Here is a 14,572-nt window from a genome sequence, read left to right on the forward strand (position 1 = left end):
ATCTCTACTTTTTTTTAAATTTTATTTTTAAATAAATAAAAAAACTGTAAAACAAATAAACTTAATATAACCGAAACACAATTTTCTCCATATTCAGGAGAATATCAAAACTGATTTTTTTATTGGATATGTTAACTTGGGTGCTAAAACGCGCATCTATGAGGTAAAATTATGTTTCGGTTTCTAAAAAAACTTGTATTATAAAACAAATGTTTTCGACGATTATGCAATATTTACACAAGTTTCAAAAAATGATTAATTTTAATTAACCTTGATATCTTCCGCTACAGATATTAATGTTGGTTTATTAAATTTTTTGTAAGCCAAATTCTGTTCGGCTTCACTCGAAACCTAAATTGCCCAGTCATTATCAATAAGTTTTATTAATTCCTTGAAATTTTCTATATAATCTTATATAATAAGGATTTTCCTTTCCTTAGTATTTACTGCATGTTTAATTTTTAAGACCCCTAATTTTTAAAGGATCATTTGATCCAAAATTCCCAACCATTACGGTTTGACTTTCAATCTGTGCTTGAAAGCGTTGACTCGGATCAGGATTAAAGAAACATTTTTTTGCGCGGCGACGAAGGCTATTCCTGGCATAACAGCCTTGACAAAATTTGCATACAATATACTCTTCAAATGGCTTTTTTTTGTTTGTCATTACAGGTACAATATTTGATGTAGAAAAGTCACCTTCCCTACGAAGTTTGTCAATCAAACTTAACCCTTTTCTTCGATTTGTTCTCTAGCGACAAAATTTCCTGTACTTGCAATTCGTCCCAGTGGTTACGCTCCATGTGCCTTAAGAAATTTCCGACATCTTGATTACAATATAGGCATTGATGTTTTCTCCTAACATGTCGAGTTTTTCCTGGTGTTTTAACTTCGGAATCCAGATTGTCATTTTGTCTGAGACTGACACAGTAATTGTGGTCAACGCTATTATTTTCTTCGGGAAGTAAACCTGGTTCTAGTGTTTGCAGCGTAGTATATGTACTGTCGGGCAATTCTTGACGCAGTTCAATAGGGCTATAAAAAAAAATCACTTTCTCTGTACCCACATCCCCAAGAAATTTCTGCTTCGGATTCTTCTGGTAATTTATATTCCGAATCGGAAATTATTTGTCATATCTAGAAAACAAAAATTTAACAATGTAAAGAGGTTACGTAATTTTCACTTTTCACTGATAGTTCCATACATTATAACAATAATTAAAAAAAAAATTCTGTGATTTAAGCCAGATACCAAAAATACACTTTTAAAGAAAATGTCATTCATTCCATTCATTTTCTTACAACTCATTTTTTTATAAGAGTAAAGTAACCTTATTTAAAAGTTTTTAGCAAAATGATATTTCAAAATTGGCTCTAATTGTTTTCATTAAGCTTTGATGACAATATTTTTTTTCTTCTTTGGTTTAAAATATCTCATTCAGAACTCATAATCTGAAGTAGCAATTTGCTAAAAACTTTAGAATAAGTTTGCTTTACTATTGTAAAAAATTGTTAACTGTTGGACCCTATGTATACAAAATAATATTTTTTCATCAATCAAAAATTTTGACAAATAATGTCCTTTTCTTCAAAGGTGAAAGTTTTTGTCCGTTTGACACTTGTTTACCACATCTGAACGAGGCCATGAACATGTCGAAAAAAATTCAATATTGTTTTTATTCGAAGCTCAGTTTCAATTTTCTCAAAATTTGAAAACTTACTTAACTTAAATAAGAAAAATGGGCCCTGTTTTCAGCCTTTATTTCTAAAACCAAAAATTGAATGTGATGTATCATCTAACTGCAGTAAACTAGGAAAATACTTGATGACTAATGGTACGTACGTGTCCGCACTTAAGTGCGTACGAGTGACATGGACACGCAGCCTCTGAAGATGCCAAGTGATATTTTGGCGAACACTGTTCGAACACTGTTCGAACAGTGTTCGAACAGTGTTCGAAGTGTTTTCGGAGCGCGAGCATTGAAGATGCCAAGTGAGATTTTGGCGAAACGTCTGCAGGATTCCAGTCGGATGCAAGATTTGCAGGATTCCAGTCGGATGCAGGATTCCAGTCGGAGTTCAACGAGCGAACGGATGATATCCCGGAATATAGTGTCATCACATTTTTCCATCCGTGAATCAATACGTGAGAATATATATATATATATATATATATATATATATATATATATATATATATATATATATATATATATATATATATATATATATATATATATATATATATATATATATATATATATATATATATATATATATATATATATATACATATATATATATATATATATATACATATATATATATATATATATATATATATATATACATATATATATATATATATATATATATATATATATATATATATATATATATATATATATATATATATATATACATATATGATAACACTATATTCCGGGATATCATCCGTTCGCTCGTTGAACTCCGACTGGAATCCTGCAAATCTTGCATCCGACTGGAATCCTGCAGACGTTTCGCCAAAATCTCACTTGGCATCTTCAATGCTCGCGCTCCGAAAACACTTCGAACACTCGTGTGTGTGTTCGAAGTGTTTTCGGAGCGCGAGCATTGAAGATGCCAAGTGAGATTTTGGCGAAACGTCTGCAGGATTCCAGTCGGATGCAAGATTTGCAGGATTCCAGTCGGAGTTCAACGAGCGAACGGATGATATCCCGGAATATAGTGTTATCACATTTTTCCATCCGTGAATCAATACGTGAGAATATACATATATATATATATATATATATATATATATATATATATATATATATATATATATATATATATATATATATATATATATATATATATATATATATATATATATATATATATATATATATATATATATATATATATATATATATATATATATATATATATATATATATATATATATATATATATATATATATATATATATATATATATATATATATATATATATATATATATATATATATATATATATATATATATATATATATATATATATATATATATATATATATATATATATTAGTTTATTTATTTATTTATTATTAGTTTAGGTTAGGTTTCTTGGGATGCATGCCTGGTTAATTAAAATACTACATTTTTTATTTGACGTATCAGTCCAAATGTGACCTTAATCAGAATAAAATAATCTAAAAATTGCATTTAACAAACAAATCAGTCATACAATATAGGATAAATCTTACCTAGACAGTTAGAGTTAAAGTGTTGCGGCATTATATTATATTTCACTTATCAAAATTTGATCTTGTACCTAAAAATTTTTTTTTCCTCATTAGTTTTTATTAGTTGGAAAAATGCTTTTTTTTAAACAACTCACCTTTGTGTGAAGCAATCCAAAATAAAAAGTATATAAAACGACCCACACACAAGGAAACAGTGGTTCACAAAACAATTAAAATAAATAAAGTTGTTACTTTTTGTTTTTGTTTTTTATAGCTTTTTTCCCCCTTTCGACTGGAACGACGCATGGCGAAATGTTTCCAAGGTTGCGTCCTGTTTCGCACTGAACGACGATACAAAATGGTGCGATATGCGAAATATTTGGATGAACTGAGTTAAATTAGGAAATTTATTATTTAAGGATGTTGCAATATAATTTACTAATATTGTTGGTGTCTGTCCTGGCGTTTATAGCATTTTTGTTTTTTTTTTGAAAGATTTCTATTTTCTTTGTATTGTTTTCTGATTTTAGAATTTTCACTTGTTCAAAATTAAAAGTATGTTTCTTTTCAGCGCAATGGCTCTTCAAGGCGGTCTTATTTTTCTTCACAAATGATTATATGAATGTATACACCCTCGCAATCATTGCATGGTATTTCGTAAATGACGTGGCTTTTTTTTATATAACTAAAGTAATAACTAAGTAAATTACTGTAGCACATAAAGTAAACCTTTATGTGCGACAGTAATTTTATGGTTTATGAAAATCTTGTTGAGATTTTCCGACATGCCAAGTATATAGGGCAATGAGAGAGAGGTAATTTTTTTTTTGTTTCAAGTTTATTATTTTTAAGTTGATTTTGATTATAAAATAGGTTTATGCGTTGTTTAAATATGTCATTTGCTTTTTATTCTGGTTAATTATTTAATTTTAGTGCCTGCTTCGTAATGCTTATGGACGTCTTTCTAAAGGTAGGATCGGAAAGCCTAATATGTTGGTCACCCAGTCCAATAATGACTGACTTTTTTTGGATTATAGGATATTCGGAGTTAAAATTAAACGTATCTAGATAACCAAGTTTCTTTAGTGACCACTCTGCCAATTGTGTCGGGTCATATCAAGGAAGTTAATTTTGTTTTATAATTAACTATAACTATTTCTAATGGGTGTTTTTTTTCGATGTATAGAACTTTAAGTTGGCATTACTGTTCAAGATGGCGACCAATTTAACAGCTGTCAAGTGTCAGTTTGGTTTGGCAATTCATCATGAATAGACTAACGCGTGAACAACGCTTGCAAATAGTGAAATTTAATTTCGAAAATAATGGTTCTGTGCGGAATATATATCGCGGACTACGTCCATTTTATCGTCGACAAAATCGTCCATCAGAGCAGTTAATTCGATTAACCATGGAACGTTTTCGCACCACGTTTACTCTTATTGATAACTCGCATCCCCAGAGACGCCGTACGGTGCCTATAGAAGAAGCTATTGCTGCTGTAGAGCGTAGCATTGAGGAAGACCCGAATGAGTCCATCCGCCATCGAGCACAGGAATTTCATCTGTGTCCATTCACTTTATGGAAGAAACTTGGTTTACGTGCTTACAAAATCCAACTCGTACAAGAATTGAAGCCAAATGATCATCAAGTAAGGCGTGGATTCGTCGAATGGGCCCAAAACGAGATTTATGTTGATCCCAATTTTCATAGGCGAATTTTGTTTAGCGATGAAGCGCACTTATGGTTGAATGGCTACGTCAACAAACAAAACTGCCGCGTTTGGAGCGAAGCTAATCCTCAAGTGAATGTCGAAACACCGTTAGATCCGGAAAAACTGACTGTTTGCTGCGCTTTATAGGCTGGTGCAATCATTGGCTGGTACTTCTTCAAAAACGATGGTGGCCAGAACGTTACAGTAAATGGTGATCGGTATAGAGCTATGATTACTAACTCTTTCATTCCTGAATTGAATAACCATGACGTCCAGGAGATGGGTTTCAACAAGACGGCGCAACATAGCACATAGCACATAGCTCGTGCCACAATCGATTTATTGAAAGACACGTTTGGTGAAATGTAAAGTCGTTGGTCTATTCGGATAAGCCACAAACGCTTGACCATTTGGAAGACAACATTCACCGTGTTATTGCCGATATACGGCCACAAATGGTGGAAAAAGTCATCAAAAATTGGACGTCCAGATTGGACTACATCCGCGCCAGCCGTTGCGGTCATATGCCAGAAATCATATTTAAAATGTAATGCCACAAGATTATCTTTCGGATAAATAAAATTCAAGTCAATCGAATAATCCATCGTTGTTTTATTGCAACTTACAGTTCTATACATCGAAAAAAAAACACCCCTTATAATTATAATAATGTTCAATTTTAAATTGGTGTAAGTTTCTCTATCTATTTTTTTCAATCAAACTTCCACAGGCTACTGTAATACTTTTTACAAAACTTCTGGATTCCTCCGTCGCTTCTTGTTCCGTCGATTTTGCTGCTGTTGGCTTCTTCAGAGCTTAACAGATAGTTTTGAACTGAACTGAACAACAATCGACGCAGAAGGAATCCAGAAGCTTTATAAATAGTATTTGGTGTTGATTGTTCCCCTTTTAGTCTATCTTCTGTGTATGTTTTGTTAAAAATTTGAAAAACTCAATGCTCGGTTCTAACGTTTCTAAAATCTAAAATCTACGGGCGGAGAGAGTGTTTAATGAATCAGAGATTCGAAAAAAAAGTTTTCTGTTCACTTCCCTAAAACACCCAAATATGGACGGATTAAGTGTGCAGAAAGTATCACTTAAAGATGTCGCCTTCGTTAACCACGACCGCGAATCATTTCGGACATGATGAAATTTCGTTTTTGTCAGTTCTGATGGTCACGTCACACGTCACGCAGTGAACGTACTCACTTTGCAAAAAGGCATAGTGCTAGCACGTTGATAATCTTCTTCAATTATCCGTTTATTAATCACTCGCTCAGCGACTGAGCGTTATCAGTTCTGTTCACAAGATGTATCAATTACAGGACCTTTCTGATTGGAAGTACATCAGTTACATGATCCCGGAAATACATGAGGGCTTAAACATAGACGCGGATAAAGACACTCAGGCTTTAGCAGAGCCTGTTGGAAAATTGTTGATATACAGAAAAGGTAATCAATATTATGAGTTGCTTCCCCTATTTTAACCAGCTTTTAACGAATAGGTGCTCCTCTGTTTCGTATGATACAGCATGCGATGGGACATGACAATTTTGAAAAAGCAATGCAGAAATACGTTATGAAAGTGTAAGTATTCAGATTCTGATTTAGAGTGTTATTTTGTCTCGCTTTGTGTTATTGTGTTTCGTTACGCCAAACAGATGAAAACATTAATTTTTCAAAGCAACTTCCGCAGGCTGCTGTAACGCTTTTTACAAAACTTCTGGATTCCTCCTGCGTCGGTTTTTGCTTAGTCGAAATTGCTGACGTTTCGCCAATCATCCTGTTGGCTTCTTCTGAGCTTGACTGAAACTGACTCGTATTTTACTCTGTACCTGCTTATATATTGCTTAGGGGGGGGTCGCTAATGAGGGGCGTAAACACCGTCTCGGATGACTGATTCCCAGATTGGGGACAGGTAGACAGTGGAATTTTGTCTTTGACGGACTCTCGACATCTGCGATCCGTCAAAGACAAAATTCCATTTGAGACGCCAACTAGGCTCAAAGAACACGAAAGAGCCTTACGACTAAGACAAATAAACTCATCAGCTGTTGCCGAACACACTCATGAAACCAGGCATAAAATTTTATTTGATAAAATAAAATTCTTGCATATAATCAGTTTTTCTACCCACGAAAAATCCGAAAGTCTATAGAAATCTATAAACAACCTAACAATCTTAATCGCAACTCAGGCCTCTACCTGTCCCCAATCTGGGAATCAGTCATCCGAGACGGTGTTTAATATATAAGCAGGTACAGAGTAAAATGCGAGCCAGTTTCATTCAAGCTCTGAACAAGCCAACAGGATGATTGGCGAAACGTCAGCAATTTCGACTAAGCCAAAACCGACGCAGGAAGAATCCAGAAGTTTTGTAAAAAGTAGGTGAAAACATATTTTCAATAGGCGTTCACATTGTCATAGCACATGCCTGGCCTGCCCTTTTATAATTATTTTTTGGTTTAGTTCGATGCATCAGTAGTTGGTGTTGAGCTGTAGTGTTCAAAGTATTTCAAAATTAGTATGAATATGTCGACATTCGTACTAACGAAAACAAACTTCACTAATTCCTCGCTACCAGTCAGTAAAAAAAAATATTTCATATCAACCTCTGTTCTTGCTAGTTTTCACTGACGGCTCCTATATAACGCATTTCCCAACCTAAAACATTAGAAAACAGAAAAGTTTAATGTGGGAAAAACTCAAGTTGTACGAAGATATTGAACTGCAGTTTGCGAAAAATTTTAAATTAAAACGCGGACTATTGCCATTCTTTCAAATTCTAGACTACCCTAAACAGGTTGTAAGGCTGTTTAATTTCAATTATACCACAATTCCTTACTATATACTATACTATTATTATAACTAAAATATTTTATATAAATATATATCCATACCTTATATATTGTTTTCAATGAAATGAACATATATCAATAAGTACAAACACGAAACAATGAATATTTGGATTTTTTTCGTGTTCGTGTTGCTAAAATAAGCTCTTTATTCGTCTTTTAAAAGAAATAAGTAATCAAAGAGAAACAATTAATTTATTTCATTCATTACCACAACTTAACAATCTAAATTAAAATTTAAACCACCTTTCTTATAATAATAATAATTTACAGTTAAAATTAAAACAATCATTCAATACACTTTTAGCAACACATGATAAATATAAACAAACATTAATATCAATATAAATTGAAATATTTTAATATTATTAATTATTTATTGTATATTATTGTTACATAAAATATTTAATTTATATTACATTTACATATATTTTAGATTCTTGATAAAGAGCCATACTGTGGTCGAGAAGTTGGCTAAAAAATAAAAATTTAAAAATTTTCAAAGCGTTTCAAATTGGAAAATTAAAATAATTATTAATATTAATTAATATATATTATTTATAATATATATAATAATATAATATTAATTAGTATTTAGATAAGCAATCTTTTGAATGAATATTATATGTGGACGAGAAAGAGCAATGGACTAATTTTTTGTTTAATTGAAGCTAGAAATAACGGGGCGATTCAAAAAATAATATATTGATGTAACGAGACGAAAAATGACAATCTCTTTTCTTCTTGGCCTACCTTGATGTAGCTCTGGCTGTTGACCGGCACAATTTCGCAATACTTGACGGCACTCGAGATATTAATTCTGGCACGCGGAAAAATGCTCTCACGTTGGTCTCTACCTGAGTCGTACTAGTCCCGATCACAGCCGAGTACGACACCCAAGCGACATACGAGTTTTTCTGGTCATATACCCAGTGAGATTGTCACCAAAATACGCGGAGAATATAACCGCAGCAATTAATTAAAAGAAAACCAATTTCAATTTGCTCGATATAAAAATTCCCCAACTACAAAAATTAAAGAGAAAAAATAAAACAAAACAATTCCGACTGGACGGAACATACCGCCCACCTAAAATAGCAACATTTTATTAATGAATCCAAAAAAAAGAAAATAATTAACAAAAACCGTAATAACAATTCCGATACCCACGCGAATTCTAAGCTTAAAATTAAAAATTAATATATTGAAATAAGAAGGGGATTATTACTACCCCATTTCCGGAGTTGAAAACCCCCTAAGGCAAGGAGATCGATCAATTCCTTTTGAAGGCTCAAAGCTGCTTCGACAGAATCAGCACCTGACAATATGTCATCAACATAAACGTTGGTTTTTATAACCTTTGAAGCTCGAGGAAATTGATCTTCGTGGTCCTGAGCCAATTGGATTAAAGTTCTAATGGCATGAAAGGGGGAGAAAGAGATTCCGTAAGTGACAGTATTAAGCCTATAATCTTGAATAGGATCGTCTTTGGAGAATCTGAAGACAATCCGCTGATAATCTCTGTGAGGTTCCGACATCAGTATCTGCCTAAACATCTGCTTTATATCGGCCGTAATAACGACAGAGTGAGTGCGAAATTGGAGGAGTAGAGAGAATATATCTTGTTGAAGTTTGGGGCCAACTAGCAAACAGTCGTTAAGAGATAAGTTATTAGCTGTCTTTGCCGAAGCGTCAAAGACAACGCGAAGTTTAGTAGTTACACTTTCAGGTCTAAGTATACAATGGTGAGGTATATAGTATTGATGATTAGTATGTGGCAAAGGTTTAACAAGTTCCATATGACCGGAATACAAATAATCTTGCATGAATAGGTTATATTCTTTGCGGAGTTCTGGATTATGCAAGAGTCGTCGTTCAAGTGAATAAAACCTACGTAAGGCAATGTCTCTTGAATGATCGAATACCGGTAGAGAAGAGAATTTAAACGGGAGATGAAGAATGTATCGACCAGTATTATCTCGAGAGTAAGTTTCAACGAAGATTTTTTCTGCAGCCAGATCTTCAAGGGAGTGGGCGTTTATTTGAGGAATCTGTTCGAGATGCCAGAATTTATTAACAACCTCTTCGAATGAAAGTGTAGAGGTGCAACAAAGGGTATTGTTTGAGAGAGTTGGTGGTGATGTTGGTACTCGACCTGTAATAATCCAACCCAGATGTGTATTAATAGCCACAGGTTCATTGATAGAGTGAGAAATAGAGCCTTCCTTAAAGAGAAATCCAAATGCATCGCAACCAAGAAGCATGTCAATGGGACTTGAAATATTAAATTTATCATCGGCAAGGTCTAAGTGGAAAAATTTACTAAAGCTAACATCCGGTAAATCAGAGCTGGGCATGTTATCACAAATTTGGGGTATAACTGCAAAATCAAGGGTTATTCGGGGTTCACTGGACATTCGAGGGATAAACGTGCAAGTAACCTCTTGAGAAACGTTCGAGGTGGTATTTCCTAAGCCTTTTACAAAAAGTGAGAGAGGCTTTCGAGTAAGTCCAAGCCTATTAGAACATTTAGATGTTATGAAGTTCACTTGACAGCCACTATCAAGTAAAGCTCGAACATTTCTGTAGTAACCAAGCGAGTCTAAAACTTTGATTTGAGCGGTAGCTAGAAGAACTGAACAATCTCTACCATCAGGGCTAGAATCAATGTTCGTTAAAGCAACTGACTGTGTTCCTGCATCACATTTGTTAATAAAATTATTTGAACTGGTGGAAGGATTATGATCAGGGCTGAGCTGTTTATCATGATGTAATAAAGTATGATGTGGCTTTGAGCATTTTCCACAACGTACACGAGATGAGCATTTGAATGTTGTATGTTTTAAACCTAGGCAATTAGTGCACCAGTTTTTGATCTTTACCAAGTTATATCTGTTAGCAGAATCCTTTTCTAAAAACTCTGGGCAACTATAAATTAAATGGCCTCGTTTATGACAAACTGGACAATTGGAGGAGTCAGAATTTAAAAGAAAGGTTCTTTTCTGCGATTTAGAGGGTTTTTCCTTTTCCATTATCTTGGAATCAGAAGAGTGGGAGACAGTATCTAGAGCAACGCATTGTTTTTTGAGAAAGTTTAACAAAACTTCAAAATGTTTGTTTTTGTAGTTAATATCATCTAAAGAGTTTCCGCATTCCAGCTCAAATCGAGTTGCAGTGCTTGAATCTAAACGATCGAATAGCATGTAAAAGAGAACAAAGTCCCACTGTTTAGTAGGATGACCTAAGTAGTCGAGGGCTGATAAATGTTCGGAAAATATATCTAATAATGACTGCAGGGCCTTCACGTCCGTTTCACTCTGGAGGGGTTTTATTTTTTCTATTTCACGCCAATGACTGACAGAAATCAAGCGAGAGTTCTCATAGCGCTCAGTCAATGTCTTATAAGCAATGATATAGTTACCTTCAGTTAAAGGATTGCACTGTACAATGCTCAATGGGGGCCCTTCTAAGGAATTTATGAGGTATGTAAACTTTTCAACGGCACTCGAGATATTAATTCTGGCACGCGGAAAAATGCTCTCACGTTGGTCTCTGCCTGGGTCGTACTAGTCCCGATCACAGCCGAGTACGACACCCAAGCGACATACGAGTTTTTCTGGCCATATACCCAGTGAGATTGTCACCAAAATACGCGGAGAATATAACCGCAGCAATTAATTAAAAGAAAACCAATTTCAATTTGCTCGATATAAAAATTCCCCAATTACAAAAATTAAAGAGGAAAAATAAAACAAAACAATTCGGACTGGACGGAACAATATGCTAATATCACAATATTACAATTAGTATCACAAATAAATAACAATGTTTTAAAATTCTTGAAAAGTTTCCAATCAGAATAAGTTTTAACATTTAACATAGCACAATTAAAAGAAAATTTTAATGTAAAATATTAAAAACTTCAAGACATTTATAATGTTTTAGTGATTAACAAGTTGCGAACCTTTTGTAACAATAGTGAAATATTTAAAAATATGTGAGATTGTACCTTAATAAAATAGTAGTAAATAATAAATAATCTTTATCAGCAGCAGTTAAAATGAACGATACAAATTGTTTTCCACCTTTGAGAAATATTTTAGAGGTGTGATTTTATGCAAATCCAAAAAAAAAGAAAGTTTATTACATTATATAAAGCAAGTATTTAGTGCTATTAAAATTTCTAGTAGAGAAAAAAATAAAAAAATTATAGATCTAGAGAATTCAAATCTTTCAGCTGGTTTTAATGCTCTGCCATACGTAGTAGTTGGTTCCCTACTATTATTATTATTATTTAATAAGTTTTACGGAAACTACAACAATAAACTACCAAAGTACTCCCGTACCTTTGTGATCGAATTTTAAAAATAATAATAATTTAGAACAAAAAATTCGTCCAATTATTTACCAAATCCGAAAATTAAGGAGGTATAGGGAAAGGAAACAGAAATAGTTTCGTTAAACGGGTTCTGGTCTTCCACTCATCTCGGCCGTTAGGATTGCGGAGCCTACATCAGACTCATCAAGAAACCGGTCAGATGTTGGATGGTTTGTCGAATAGGAATTATTTGACTTTAATCTAAAATAGCTAGAGCTGCTTTCAACAGCAAATTTCGGCCGTTTTTACACGTAAATTCCTCATAAGAAAATTTAAGGTTCATATTAGCGGAAATTGGTCCGCTCAAGCTCATTCGATCCATACCCTCTTAGCACCAACCAACCTACCGTCTCCCTCAACCCCCACCTCTTCCGCAACCCTCTCAACCCCACCCACAACCATCACCCCCAAAAGCAAAGGCGATCCATCCGTCCCCACTAGGATATCGCCGCACCGTAGTCGCTTATCTGCGGTTGCGAGGCATTGACATCGCAGAATTGGTTCGAGATAAAGTTAAATATATCAAAAATTGAATCCAATAGCACATTTAATCTTTAAATAAATGTCTTCTAGATTGATAAACACTTTTTTCAAAATAGGCATTTGCAAATCGGTCGTCTGTCTGCTGTTAACGGTAGACACGTACTATAGGTACTGGTTAGTTGCAAAATTAAAAAAAAAAACAAATTTACAGGAGTCAAACTGTTTATTGACAGTGAAAAATATAATAAAAGTAGTTGGAGGTAATAAGCGAAAAAATATTAAGGACATTTTTATACTAAATATGCCCAAAATATAATGGAAAAGATCAAAATATTTCATGCATTTTTAAAATAAAAATTTAACGAGGCTGCCAGACGTGAAGTGAGCCTTTAAGCGCACCTCATTCGATTTTTTTTAGGAAAAAAAAAACGAAATTTCAAAGCAAAACGGATAAAACACATTTATAATCAAGCGAAGACAGTTTCTTCTTCCATAATCGAATAGTGACCCCACGGTAACCCGATCTTCTTTTGGGATACTGTGTGCAACTCCAGTTTGCTCGCTCTTATTAAATTCTGCGATATGTTTTTTTCAGCGAAATTTTGCAAACAATCGACGAAATCTTCAAAAGTTATCTTAGTTTTGATGAAGGATTTTTTAACTCCTTTGATCCTCTTCGTTACACCCAAGTTTTTAAATTCACGTTCAAATGCTTATCGATCTGTTTCTGCAGCAATCAATTCTTGTTTTGCGGACTCCTCTTCCTCCGCTGTCTTCAGAATAATCCTGCAAATTTCGACATCCAAGCTTCTCCCAGACTTCCTGAGCACGTTTGTAATCTTTTTTGGTCAACGGTTTGTCATCCAATATGTTATAAAATGCCGAAATAGGAGGCAAAACAGTTTCTTTCAACGTATTCCATCCATTCATATAATCGTAGGGGAAAACGCCTTTTTGTTTCAATATATTGGCTTGCTCCTCCGACAATTCACTAAATTCGAGCTGCAGTATTGGATATTCCGTTAAATTAGCCGCCAGCTTATCCAGGCCACTCGACATAAATCGAAAACTGTCGATGAATCGGAATTTCACCAGGTTGTCATTTAGGTGCCACGTAAAGGAAATATACTTTTCCTTGTTTACAGGTAGCAAGTCGATCGACTCATCACATTTGGCTAGAGCTTTTATTATTATATTTCCGTCATACAACGAAAGATTATGAAATACTACGGGAACGGTGTGGCCATCCCTAAATTGGAGATTACAATTTTCGTGTGCGGGTCCCCTGTATTTCCCAGTCAGGTGACAATGGTCTCGAACTTTTTTGTCTTCTTTTTCAAACGCCTTCTCGCATATGTGACACAATTTAGACTTGTAAAATTCCATTTTTTGTCCAGCTGTTAGTTCATCCATTTATATATCACACAAGAATACCGTCTCAATGTTCTCAGCTAATTGCTCCATCTCATTGCGGAACCATTCCGCACAATCCTCTCCCGTGTATGACCGATAATATGAAAGGGAGTCGTCAAATGAACATTTAAAATAATAGCCCCGAGAGTACGGAACATGGCGCTGATACTTCTCGGTGTCGGACGCTGATTTATCACATTCGGGAATCAAAAAACATTCCGTGTCGGCATAAACAATAAAAGGAACCTTCTCTTTGTACTTAAAGTCCTTGAATTGCACAACATTCTTGCCTTCTTCGGGAACCCTCGGAATTTCCAAATTTTTGTTTCTCTTCTCACAATCATTGGCTTTGTCCTCGGAATGAAAATAATGCAAGCAACGCTCACAAAAATATTTTGTATAATGATCTTTCGAAATTTGGGATGATAAAAGCCGAGACATACTTTTGATCCATACATAATGGTACCTAACGGGCGTAAAATCGAAGGGGCCTTTTTCGGT

General features: G+C 34.2%; 1 protein-coding gene across 1 annotated transcript in view; it reads left to right on the forward strand.

Annotated features, from left to right (window-relative positions):
- The window catches only part of LOC132707290 (aminopeptidase N-like), a 112,527-nt gene that overhangs the window by 33,392 nt on the left and 64,563 nt on the right, over positions 1 to 14,572 (forward strand). The window contains exons 5-6 of the mRNA XM_060679082.1: positions 6,268 to 6,394; positions 6,448 to 6,529. Coding sequence (XP_060535065.1) covers positions 6,268 to 6,394; positions 6,448 to 6,529 — 209 coding nt within the window. The remainder of the gene's footprint in view (positions 1 to 6,267; positions 6,395 to 6,447; positions 6,530 to 14,572) is intronic.

The sequence above is a fragment of the Cylas formicarius genome, unplaced genomic scaffold (genome assembly GCF_029955315.1).
Source record: "Cylas formicarius isolate icCylForm1 unplaced genomic scaffold, icCylForm1.1 PGA_scaffold_9__14_contigs__length_23061073, whole genome shotgun sequence".
NCBI lineage: Eukaryota > Metazoa > Arthropoda > Insecta > Coleoptera > Brentidae > Cylas > Cylas formicarius.